Source organism: Odontesthes bonariensis, chromosome 6 (assembly GCF_027942865.1).
Source record: "Odontesthes bonariensis isolate fOdoBon6 chromosome 6, fOdoBon6.hap1, whole genome shotgun sequence".
In the NCBI taxonomy this organism is placed as follows: domain Eukaryota; kingdom Metazoa; phylum Chordata; class Actinopteri; order Atheriniformes; family Atherinopsidae; genus Odontesthes; species Odontesthes bonariensis.
In genome coordinates this window covers 7,595,841-7,608,541 of record NC_134511.1, presented here as the reverse complement: position 1 = coordinate 7,608,541, position 12,701 = coordinate 7,595,841, and the positions used below count along the sequence as shown (strand labels likewise).

The following is a 12,701-nucleotide window of genomic DNA, read 5'->3' as shown; positions in this document are numbered from 1 at the left end:
AATAGAAGAGATAGGAAGTAGGAATGGGATTTAAACCCTGGTTCGGGTAGGGGGTAATGAAAATATAGAGGGTGCCAGAGGTGGAGGCAGGACAAGACACACTAGCAGATTCAGCAGACAAACTCACCTAAACAGTCCTACAGTCACTAAAAATGCCAGCAAAAACAAAGCCATACAAGCCAACTCACCTAAAATGGCCGCCTGGTTTCAAAAGGCTCAAATGGGCCAAACCCTCCACTTAAATATCCTGAAATTTCTTCTTTGCTTCTTCAAAGAGTCTGTTTACCCTATGTGCTCCCCCTGCTGGGGCCCCAGCTGCTATTGCTTTTTCTAATCCAAATCCACTGACCGGACTTTACTGCCTCATCTGACACTTCCTTCACTATTTTCCTCACACTCTGTCCACTTACACCCAGCTCCCTCAACAATGAGACCACAGACTTTGCAACAAATCCTCTACATCCTACTTCCACTGGGCAGATCCTAACTTTCCATCCTTGTTGCTCTAAAAATAAATAGATAAATCATTCAGGCAGTCAGTTGGCTTTGTCCCTTGACATTGGACCGCTTTGATGAGCGTTTTCTGTTCTGCACACATGGTGAAAGATTTTTTGAGTGTTAGATAAAGGTGTGTTTGTGCAGCGTCTTCTGCTCACCTGGCTGGCTCTCTGATACTGCTGTCAGGCTGAGGCACAGCACAGTTAGATGAGGATGAGGGTTGAGTTGGGGGTAGGACAATGAAGAACAGGGAACACACACAGAGCACTTTGGAATGATGGGAAAAAATAGACTCCTACTCAATTAAGCTTTGCACACGTGCACCTGCTTGCTCTCGCTTCAATTACAGGCTCACACGTTTTCTTTCACACTCCTCTGGAACTCCTGCCACAAGCCTTCCACCCCCACAGAGGCTGACGCACACTTCTACGTGCAGACTCTCAGACAGAGCATATGTACCTGGAACATGCCCACACACGATACTACTAATTATGGTGGAAAAAAAGGCTCTTCTTTCTTCCCACTTTACAAAAGATGTCTGAATTTGAGATGAAGAACAACAAGAAATAGATGAAGGGTGAAGGCCATTTCATGAAAACTGCATGTACCTCTTGACCTTAAAGGGGAAGTTCGGTTTTTTAAACCTGAACCTTATTTCTGGCATAAAATACGTTCATCTACTCACCGGTTACAGTTTGGTGACAGTCGGTGTCCTTCGAAAGGTATTTAGATCACTTGAGATCTGCGTATATCCATGTCAAAATCCTCTTGAATATCTACAATGCTTCACGCTACATTGGGTGAGAGCAATATATTCAAATGCCACCATCTTTAAAATTTTCTTTTTCCATCCAACACTTAGATGGGTATTGTAGCCGGTCCATTTAGATGAACAGTTGATGGTGCCAATTTCCCAGGTGAGTGCTGGTAAACCACTGCTGAAGAGGCGAATCATGCAACACACATTGGAAATATGGCATACTTGCAACTATCTGACACTAATGTTGTGAACTGGCCTGCCAGCAATCTCCATCATGCTCTTATTTGTTTTACCGTAATAGCCTCCAGGTGTTGGAGTTAAATGGAAAATGATGCAATGTTTTAAAATGTTGCTTGTAGCACATAAACAAAAGTGTTCGCTTCCGTGTGGTGCCTGCATCCCCACAGTTTAAAAAACACCCAGCAGCAAACGCACACTGTGATAGTCACTGTGACATTTGGCATCTCGACCGCGGTGATTCGGTACAGGCCGAGCAAGTGAGGGCTCATTCACTGCATTTAACAATTTTCCCCCCGCTGCTGCTTATGTGTGCTCCTGTAGGCTCAGCTGGAGAGCCGCTATTAATAGACTGACAACGTCAGCTACCTTCAGAAGGTGCTCCACTCGCTTCATGGGCTGTGCTGTCAGTCAGCAGCCATCTTAAAAGGTCAATGCCTAGAGGTTGTGTTTGTTCCCATCAGCACTCAGTTTCATTTCAGGCTGCGTATAAAAAAAGATTAGAGTTTTCTTTGAGGCAAATGAGCAGAGCTAGGTTTTACTGAGATTATCTTTTCTTTTAAATCATTAAACTCCAGTAAATCTATCATCCTGTTCTGACCACTGTCAGGCTGTGTTCGAAACCGCATATTTCTCCTACTACCCCTACTAACTTTTTGAGTTAGTATGCGAGTTTGAGTTTGTGAGAAGTTCCCGGATGCATGTAGCCTGGGAATTCCCATGCTGCTTTGCGCTCGATTTCATTCTCACTGCAAAGTCAGCCTGGAAACCACCGCCCTTATTTTTGCTAGAGTTTGGGAACCAATCACAGAACGGGGGGGCAGCAAGACGATGACGACGTCTATGCGCTACACCGAAGCTTGTAGAGCGTTAATCCAACAAGACAGCGGACACAACGTTACCGTTCAATGCAGCCTTAGAAAGTGTTTCGGAGTAGATTCACCCTAGGGTCATTTGAACCGTGCCATCCAGCCAAGTAGCCCACCCGAAGTTTTTCCGATATTGGCTGAACATCAGCTGAGTTACCGAGTTATCCCGAATAGCTTTGTACAAGCGCTAACGGACCCTGGCAGTATCTCCAAAATTACCACACTAGAATCACATGTCATGACACCAAACTTCTACAGTTGTACAAATATGGTCTGTACTCACAAAACGATGCATTTGGAAGTTTGTACATAGTCCAGGAGTTTATTATTATCATCAACACAAGCCTGATAGCTTTTCTGCTGCTAAAGCTTCGTTGACGTCACTTCTGGGAGCCGGGAGCTTCAAAGTAAGATGAGGGTTGATCTGATCTACTACTGTAGACAACAAAGCAAGGCTGCTCAATTTCTCCATTATTAAAATAAATTCACAACTCTACAACATAAAAATTCATGTAGAATATAGCATATAGGCCTACTTTGTTAAATTTAAGTAGCTTAGAGCACAAGTGTACTTTTATTTTCCATTTTTTTCTTCTTCCTCGTCGAATTTCTGTCGTCATCTGGTATAAGTGATACAATTGGCTATGAATCGCGCGCAAAGCAGCATGGGAAGAACCTGACGTCATTTGATCGACATTCGTAGCGCCCAAAAAACGGCTCTAGGCATTCGTAAACCACGCCTCAAATATGAGAAAACGCACACCTAGTTCCCAGACCACTATCTCATCGAGATTGTGGACGCGTCAGCCAGGCTAGGATGCATGCTAGATTCTCCGAAATGTTGGGTATGCATCATGAGGTTACTACTCATACTCAAACTACCCAAGATACAACGTAACGTGACGTCACCGATCGTCGTTTCCTGTCAAAACGTCAGTTTCAAGCTAGCTACAACGAGGGTATTCACTTTCTGTTTTCAAAACAAAAGCAACAATTGTATGGTAATGGCTTTCCCTATGATAAAAGGCAACAGGTATTTTATTTTGTGAAAATAACTGGAAGTGCGTTGCTCACTACGGCTAGCTTTAGTAGCGCCGAATTCGTTGGAACAAAATTGTAAATAGCCGGTATTTTGTCAGGTTTTCAACACGTTGGGGATCTAAACGACTACTTTCTCGCCTGAAAATGTTTCAAATGTTGCTAAAGTTTACAGAGTTTAGAGCTTAAGTGAAATCAGCTTCAGGCCAGCTGATTTCGGCTCGGGCAGGAGCGAAATGCATTGTGGGTAAACGCTCTGCATACTGTCTGATTGATGAGTATGCAGTATGGAAGTACGTAGTACGCAAGTATGTAGTATGTAGTATGCAGTTTCGAACACAGCCTCAGTGTGGTCTGTGCTCATCACGTCGACGTCCCTAAACATTTCAAAGAAGCTATGACCCAATCGGGTCTCCAGAACAATCCAGCCCTTGTGAGAGTGTCTGTTGAAATTATTATTGTTTTTGGGAAGGTTAATAGTCAAAATGTCGCTTTTTTTTGTAGCAGCAGTTGGCTCTGCATATCAAACCCTTTTCACATGTCCTGTTGTCATTCTCTGATTTGCCAGATCTTCTGTGCTCATAACTTTAGGTCTCAACACTGATGGCAGTGCATAGTACGTTTCCTTGAAAGCTTTGAAGTTCTACAGCTGAAAAAAGGCAACATTTCAGAAAAATGTTTGCTCTGATTTGGAAATGCTCATATGTGTTATATAGTTTAGAGGACGTCATTTTGGCTCATACTTAAGGGTATGAACAAATTACTTACTCTGCATAGGTCGACCTGAAGTAAACCAATGACTGTTATGGTCATAAAGCAACTTTAACACAGGCCAAAATATGAATAAATCTTATTCTAGTTTAACTGAGAAGCTAACAGTCGCACTCCCTAACCCTTTCCTCTTTGAATTGGTGGATACACAGAGAAGCTTTCCCGAAATGAAACCATTTGGCTGCTTGGCTCTGTGTGTGGTGGCACACCAGCTGGCTCCGGACCAGACCCCAGGGAATGAGAGGAGAGACATGGAGGAGGAGGACGTGGAACAAGAGAGAGGAGGAGGCGGTAGACAAGTGCAGGCAGGGCCAAAGGCACAAGTATCATCCAATATGACAGGCCTTCAGCTGCACAGACACACATATGTGCTGTGGAAACCTGCGACAGATAATGGAGGAGAGCAGCAGATGGGTCTGTTTTTTTTTTTTTAAAGTAAAAGCTAAATGCAAAGGAATACGCTTCATCCTATTTTAGGGGCTGCTGTCAATCAAATTCCATGATCAATTCTTTTAAAGGCCATCTGAACAACCTGTAGACCAAAACCCTTTGAACTGATGATGATGCTATGATGAATCCTTCGTATACTCTCATTTTTTTTTTGGCTGTTGGTATTGGCTGATATCTTCAACACATCAAAAGCACAAGAGAGTTTTCCCACCTATTCTACAACAGTCTCCCTGTACTCAAAAAGTTTGCAGTCTCCAGTCTGAATGACTCTTCCTGTGGCATTTGCCCCCATTATGTTGAAATGCTTTGAGAAGCTGTTTCTCCAATACTTCAAAGACGAAACCGCAGCCAGACTATATTCTCACCTCTCCACACTTTCTTTGCACACTGAGAAAACTCAAAAACTCAAACTCAGAATGCTGTTTCTTGAATTCAGCCAAACGATTTGCCCCATGACGGTAAACTGGGCTCTCTGGACTTGAGTACTTCACTCTGAAACTGGATATTGGACTTCCTCACGAACAGATCCACAGTTCGGCTGCTGTTTACTCAGTATACTCTGTATAGACATGAAGCGGGTTGAGTATTGAAGACTGCAGACAGCACTTGCATCATTAGTTGGACTGCAAACAATGATGAAACTTCTCTTTGGGGATAATCTTAACGGCGTGGTGCTCAGAGAACATCCTGCTGCACGACAAAAGCAGGTAGCAGATCATTGATTTTAGAAAACAGGGAACAAAGACACACACCCCTGTCTGCATCAGTGGAGTGGAGGTGAAGCAGGTGAACAGATGTAGGTTCCTTAGAACTAAAATCGCAAAGAAGTTGCTGTTTTTAAACTTTTGCAGTGGATTAAGCACATGCACAGACCGAAAGCTGCTCTTTGACTTGCACAATCAACTGCAACTGGAATAAACTGTTCATCATCAGAACTCTACATGAACTCTACACGAACGGGCCTAAGAATGTCCCGACTAAAGCAGAGGGAAAAGAGACTCTTTTGACTTTGTCAAATCAGTATTAAACAAAGAATGAAAGAAAAACAGACCCAAAAGTATTATTATGATATCCTTGATTGTCCTCCTTGTGTAGTTTTGTAACAGTTTGCTAAAAATCCAACATTTCAGCCAGGCAGGCATTGACACACATCGGACTCCAAAGACGCTCAAGGTTTGAACGTCCTAGCGATAGTTTATTACCCAGAAACTCCCAGTCGGTCATAGCATCCACCAGCCAAGTGAGCGGCGGGGGTCCTGAGCTTGTCGAGAAGCTTGCCATCTCTGGTTTGCTTGGACAAGAGTTGGAAAGCCCCAAGCTAAACCACAAGAACTAGCCAGAAAGTTGCTCAGAAGATGCTCAAACTAGCTCTTTGATGAACATGCAAGGACCTCAGGAGCCACAAGCTTGTCGATCTGAGTGAGTGAGCCCTTGGTTGAACAACCAGCTCATCGTAGATCCTAATCTGGATAGTGTAGTGGTAAGATTGCCACCTTTCATGTGTGGGTTCAAATCCCCTGTATGAAAGGTGCTACCTCCAGTAGGGGTCCTTAGGCAAGACCCCCTTAAGCCTGATTTATGGTCGTCCGGGAAAGGCTACGGAGAGAGCCATGGAGTCCATGTCCTCTCCGTCGACGGAGACACTCCCGAAAACGCCCTCCATCGCTTGCGTGCGTCGGCCAACATTCCTATCTATCTGTCGAGAAGATGGAGACCGCAAGAGTTGCGATTGGTCGGCTAACAACATCATTTCCGGAATCACTTTTCCGGTTTAGCTCCTTCCTCTCAGAACAACAACACCGCCATTTTTGAAAGAGTTTACTGTGTGCCGGTCAACATTTGGTCAAAATTATTTGCATTTCAAAATCAATAAGCTCCAACTCCAACAACAGTCTTTCTCTTACGCTCGCCATCGTTCACTGTGAGGAGTGGAACGGAGCCGGAAGGTGAACAATCAATCAACGACTTTCACGATAGACGTCGCGAGATTAGGTCGTCTAACGTAGCGACGCCTACTGATCGGGAGGTGAACTGCCTTGCGTATCCGACATCCCGACGGAGAACTTTTAAAGGTTCAATAGCCTCTGCGTGACCACGGAGTCAGATTGACGGATAGCGACGGAGTAGCATACCGAGGCCTTTACCCTACCTGCCTACCAGTGTAAGTCGCTTTGGATAAAAGCGTCTGCAAAATGCATAAACATAATCCCAGGAACTGCTGGAGCTGAGCTGGTGGCCACACAGGTTGAGTTTTTGGCCTGGAACTTGTGAGCTAGCTCTGGATGTGGCTTGAGCTGGGAGGTCGCTTGCTTCAACTCTCAGCAAGCAGTGCCTTTTTTAATATTGTTGAAAACCATAGAACTAGTGAAAATCGGCTTGTCAAGATTTCTTGAAATAAGATGTGATATTTAGGACTTTTGAGATCAAAGTGATCTTGAAATTAGCTTAAAAACCTCTTCAAATGTAAAAAAAAAAGATTGTTTCATATGATATGACTCAAAACAATTTGTTTTCAAGACGTTTTCATTTAACAAGATATTCCAGATGTATTGTCTTCAAACAAATCCCTATATCTGTCTGAAATAGTTCTTGCTAGGCAGTTGTGTCTTGTCTTATATTAAGTGTAATGAGATATTTTGACTAGAAATAAGACAAATATACTTGGTAAGACTTAGATTTTTTCCAGTGTGATACTACTTTCTACATTCTACTTGCATCTAAGCTTGTATGATGTATAGAGTTCAGAAGTGCAGAAACATAACAGTCGGAGTGAAGAGATATGGTACTTCCATATCAGCTGCTGAAAGGCCACTTTCCATTTTTTTCAAAAGAACTATCTTAAAGAACATAATGAGTTTTTAACATCCAAAGCGGGACCAATATTCAAACACAAACTATATATTAGGGTTAGGATTGTTTCTTAATTGTGGTATTTATAGCTTGGTATTTACAACTGAAATGAGCTGATGTTTCAACCTCTTTTTGTCAGCAGTAAGGCATTTCTCTTCAAAAGAACATTATTAGAAATGTCACAGGACAACGTGGCGGTGAGCTCTGTGCTTATGTGAGCTTGTACTCAGATTTTCCATTCCAGATGCAGTCAGCTACAGTGCTGCATGGACAGATACCAACAAAAAGTCTCTCATCACTGCTTTATTTGTTTACAATTCCTGACGTTATCTTTCTATTTCTTTCTCTCTGTCTCTTTCCCTGCAGCTTATTCAGACTCTGAAGAGGCTGATGAGACCCTCCTGTGTTGAATTCAAGTCCCCACTCGAGCTGTCGGCACAAGGTGAGAGCGCTGCACGCACATTTGTGGGCGGTTTTAACTCCAGGGACATGTGAGATGCAGTTTATTGCTTATCAATGCCGTTAAAGAGTTGTGTCTAGTGATTGCAAAGATATGTACAGTGCTTGTACTGATTTTGTGCGATTGGCCTCATGTGGAACGGTAATAGCTGCTCATGCGATGAAAAGAGCACATTAGGTGGTGAGAGCATACATGCAGGTATAAGCTCTGCTGCATTCTCATTTTCCTGATTTCTATTGATGCCTTGCTAATTGATTTTTATGATAAAACATCGTTAACCCATCTCCGTGTTCTCGCAGCTTATATTGACCCACTGCTCTCTGCTTCATCTCCACCTTTATGGATACACAACCTGTGTTGCTGTCAGAGGCATTTTCAGCCCTTTCAGTTTTTCTGCTGAGACTCAAGAAAAGGAAGAAAAAAAACCTCTTACAAACTCTTAGTCGATGCCCAACAGTTCAACTGTGAGGGGATCATGTGGTTCTGTTGTGCTGTGGGGAACATGCTGCTGGCATCTGGCATGCTATAGATATTTAAAAGGAAATACTGGCATTACATTTTCATGAACAACACAAAAAGTCCAAACAGATTTATTGAATTCTGTGAAAGAACACTTGAAAATGTCCAGAGAATCGAGTTCAGACGTTTTCTTCACAAATGTCCATGTGAGATCTGTTCTAGGAACTCTATTGTATGAATATAGCAGAAAGTGTTGATGTATTGGCTATATTTTCTAATACATCATGAGCAGTGTCCAAGAAAACTGAGCCGCAACGTTTATCAGCAGTTACAGTCACCGTGCAGTCTCTGGAGAACGAGATGCTTTATTTACACGCAGCCTGATTTGGATATTTACCAGACTTTAAACTAAAGATCTGGCTGTGAGAACGGCACAAAGGCTGCACCATCTGCTGCAGACATGTCTTTGTCTTACATACAGCCCCTTCATATAATGTGTAGTATGTGAACAGCTCATTACTGATGACACAAAGTCCAAGACAGCATCTCTCTGACCCAGATCCTTCTGACCCAATCACATTATTGCCAGCAAATCTCTTGAAATGACTGTCATTCGTCAATACTTTGACAGTGATTAAATAAACTACCATCAGCCGGATTTCATGTGCATCACTATGTGTGCTGTGTCAGCCTTATAATAAAGGTCTCCATACTTTCAACACATTTGAAGGTATGGAAACAACTTTGCAAATCAGGTCTGACATGTCAAAGATTAGAATAATGTGACTCATCAGCTGTTTCCAGTCTGGTCACCAAACAACTCAACTGACTGACCTTTTCCCACATAGGGAAAGTTTATTCCTTTGGAGGATAACTGCTTCTGCTATTTATTTACAACCACAAGCATAGCCTGTAGCACCACCAGCTGCTGATAATAGAAATGAAATCCAATCCATTGGAAAGGTACTTTGCTTTTCTAGGCCCATTTTATGTCTCTGCTGAATTAGAAGGTAACCAACTGCTGCATAAAAGGCCAAATAATCGCAATGAAACATCTCAATGTGTGATCTTTGGTCAGTAACCAACAATATACAAAAGACCTCATGTGGCTCTACAGTAAATGTAGCAAACTAATAATGAAGCAGGCGAAGAAGGCTATGATCTAATGGATGTCCGAATTATTGGTGGTTATGCTAGGTGAGCTCACGTTTTCCCACAAGTGTGCACTGTTGTAACCGTGTCGTCTTCCAGTTGTAACCTCGTCTACTTCCTGTTGTAACCTTGTCTTTTTCCTGTTGTAACCTTGTCTACTTCGTGTTGTAACCTCGTCTTCTTCCTGTTGTGACCTCGTCTTCTTCCTGTTGTAACCTCGTCTTCTTCCTGTTGTAACCTCGTCTACTTCCTGTTGTAACCTTGTCTTTTTCCTGTTGTAACCTTGTCTACTTCGTGTTGTAACCTCGTCTTCTTCCTGTTGTGACCTCGTCTTCTTCCTGTTGTAACCTCGTCTTCTTCCTGTTGTAACCTCGTCTACTTCTTGTTGTAACCTCGTCTTCTTCCTGTTGTAACCTCGTCTTCTTCCTGTTTTAACCTCGTCTACTTCCTGTTGTAACCTCGTCTTCTTCCTGTTTTATCCTCGTCGTCTTCCTGTTGTAACCTCGTCTTCTTCCTGTTGTAACCTTGTCTTCTTCCTGTTGTAACCTCGTCTACTTCCTGTTGTAACCTCGTCTTCTTCCTGTTGTAACCTTGTCTTCTTCCTGTTGTAACCTCGTCTTCTTCCTGTTGTAACCTCGTCTTCTTCCTGTTTTAACCTCGTCGTCTTCCTGTTTTAACCTCGTCTTCTTCCTGTTTTATCCTCGTCGTCTTCCTGTTGTAACCTCGTCTTCTTCCTGTTGTAACCTCGTCTACTTCCTGTTGTAACCTCGTCTTCTTCCTGTTTTAACCTCGTCGTCTTCCTGTTGTAACCTCGTCTACTTCCTGTTGTAACCTCGTCTTCTTCCTGTTTTAACCTCGTCTACTTCTTGTTGTAACCTCGTCTTCTTCCTGTTTTAACCTCGTCGTCTTCCTGTTTTAACCTCGTCTTCTTCCTGTTTTAACCTCGTCGTCTTCCTGTTGTAACCTCGTCTACTTCCTGTTGTAACCTCGTCTTCTTCCTGTTTTAACCTCGTCTACTTCTTGTTGTAACCTCGTCTTCTTCCTGTTTTAACCTCGTCGTCTTCCTGTTTTAACCTCGTCGTCTTCCTGTTGTAACCTCGTCTTCTTCCTGTTGTAACCTCGTCTACTTCCTGTTGTAACCTCGTCTTCTTCCTGTTTTAACCTCGTCGTCTTCCTGTTGTAACCTCGTCTTCTTCCTGTTGTAACCTCGTCTTCTTCATGTTGTAACCTCGTCTTCTTCCTGTTTTAACCTCGTCTTCTTCCTGTTTTAACCTCGTCTTCTTCCTGTTGTAACCTCGTTGTCTTCCTGTTGTAACCTCGTCTACTTCCTGTTGTAACCTCGTCTACTTCATGTTGTAACCTTGTCTTCTTCTTGTTGTAACCTCATCGTCTTCCTGTTGTAACTTCATCTTCTTTCTGTTGTAACCTCGTCTTCTTCCTGTTGTAACCTCGTCTTCTTCCTGTTTTAACCTCGTCTTCTTCCTGTTGTAACCTCATCGTCTTCCTGTTGTAACTTCGTCTTCTTCCTGTTGTAACCTCGTCTTCTTCCTGTTGTAACCTCGTCTTCTTCCTGTTTTAACCTCGTCTTCTTCCTGTTGTAACCTCGTCTTCTTCCTGTTGTAACCTCGTCTACTTCATGTTGTAACCTTGTCTTCTTCCTGTTGTAACCTCATCGTCTTCCTGTTGTAACTTCGTCTTCTTTCTGTTGTAACCTCGTCTTCTTCCTGTTTTAACCTCGTCGTCTTCCTGTTGTAACCTCATCGTCTTCCTGTTTTAACCTCGTCTTCTTTCTGTTGTAACCTCGTCTTCTTCCTGTTGTAACCTCATCGTCTTCCTGTTTTAACCTCGTCGTCTTCCTGTTGTAACCTCGTCTACTTCATGTTGTAACCTTGTCTTCTTCCTGTTGTAACCTCATCGTCTTCCTGTTGTAACTTCGTCTTCTTTCTGTTGTAACCTCGTCTTCTTCCTGTTTTAACTTCGTCGTCTTCCTGTTGTAACCTCATCGTCTTCCTGTTTTAACCTCGTCTTCTTTCTGTTGTAACCTCGTCTTCTTCCTGTTTTAACCTCGTCGTCTTCCTGTTGTAACCTCGTCTACTTCATGTTGTAACCTTGTCTTCTTCCTGTTGTAACCTCATCGTCTTCCTGTTGTAACTTCGTCTTCTTCCTGTTGTAACCTCGTCTTCTTCCTGTTGTAACCTCGTCTTCTTCCTGTTGTAACCTCGTCTTCTTCCTGTTGTAACCTCGTCTTCTTCCTGTTTTAACCTCGTCGTCTTCCTGTTGTAACCTCGTCTACTTCATGTTGTAACCTTGTCTTCTTCCTGTTGTAACCTCATCGTCTTCCTGTTGTAACTTCGTCTTCTTCCTGTTGTAACCTCGTCTTCTTCCTGTTGTAACTTCGTCTTCTTCCTGTTGTAACCTCGTCTTCTTCCTGTTGTAACTTCGTCTTCTTCCTGTTGTAACCTCGTCTTCTTCCTGTTGTAACTTCGTCTTCTTCCTGTTGTAACCTCGTCTTCTTCCTGTTGTAACCTCGTCTTCTTCCTGTTTTAACCTCGTCGTCTTCCTGCTGTAACCTCGTCGTCTTCCTGTTGTAACCTCGTCGTCTTCCTGTTGTAACACTGAGAGGGTCTGTGTCGAAGCCATGTAGGCTCACCACTGGGGTTCCCCAAGGTTCGGTCTTGGGTCGTCTTTTCTCCCTCTACACATCATCTCTTGGTTCTGTCATCCACTCCCATAACTTTTCCTACCACTGCTATGCAGATGACACCCAGCTGATTCTGTCACCCAAGTGGAGGCACGCATTGCTGCGTGCCTGGCAGACATCTCGGGGTGGATGTCGATACACCACCTTAAGCTCAACCTGGACAAGACTGAGCTGGTGTTTCTCCCGGGGAAGGGCTGCCCGTTCAGAGATCTGGCCATCACCATGGATGACTCTGTGGTGACATCAACCCGGACCGTGAGGAATCTGGGTATGACCCTGGACGACCAACTGTCGTTTTCGCCAAACATCGCATCATTGACCCGTTCCTGCCGATTCCTCCTCTATAACATCCGGAGAATTTGCCCCTTCCTCACCGACAAGGCAGCGCAGGTGCTCATCCAGGCTCTGGTCATCTCCCGCCTGGACTACTGCAACTCCCTCCTTGCTGGGGCCCCG

The 12,701-nt window shown here is 43.5% G+C and overlaps 1 protein-coding gene across 1 annotated transcript in view; it reads left to right on the top strand.

Moving 5' to 3' along the window:
- LOC142381911 (NMDA receptor synaptonuclear signaling and neuronal migration factor-like) overlaps positions 1-12,701 on the top strand; it is a 71,132-nt gene that overhangs the window by 51,369 nt on the left and 7,062 nt on the right. Inside the window, exon 15 of the mRNA XM_075467207.1 lies at positions 7,840-7,915. Within this exon, the coding sequence (XP_075323322.1) occupies positions 7,840-7,915 (76 nt within the window). The remainder of the gene's footprint in view (positions 1-7,839; positions 7,916-12,701) is intronic.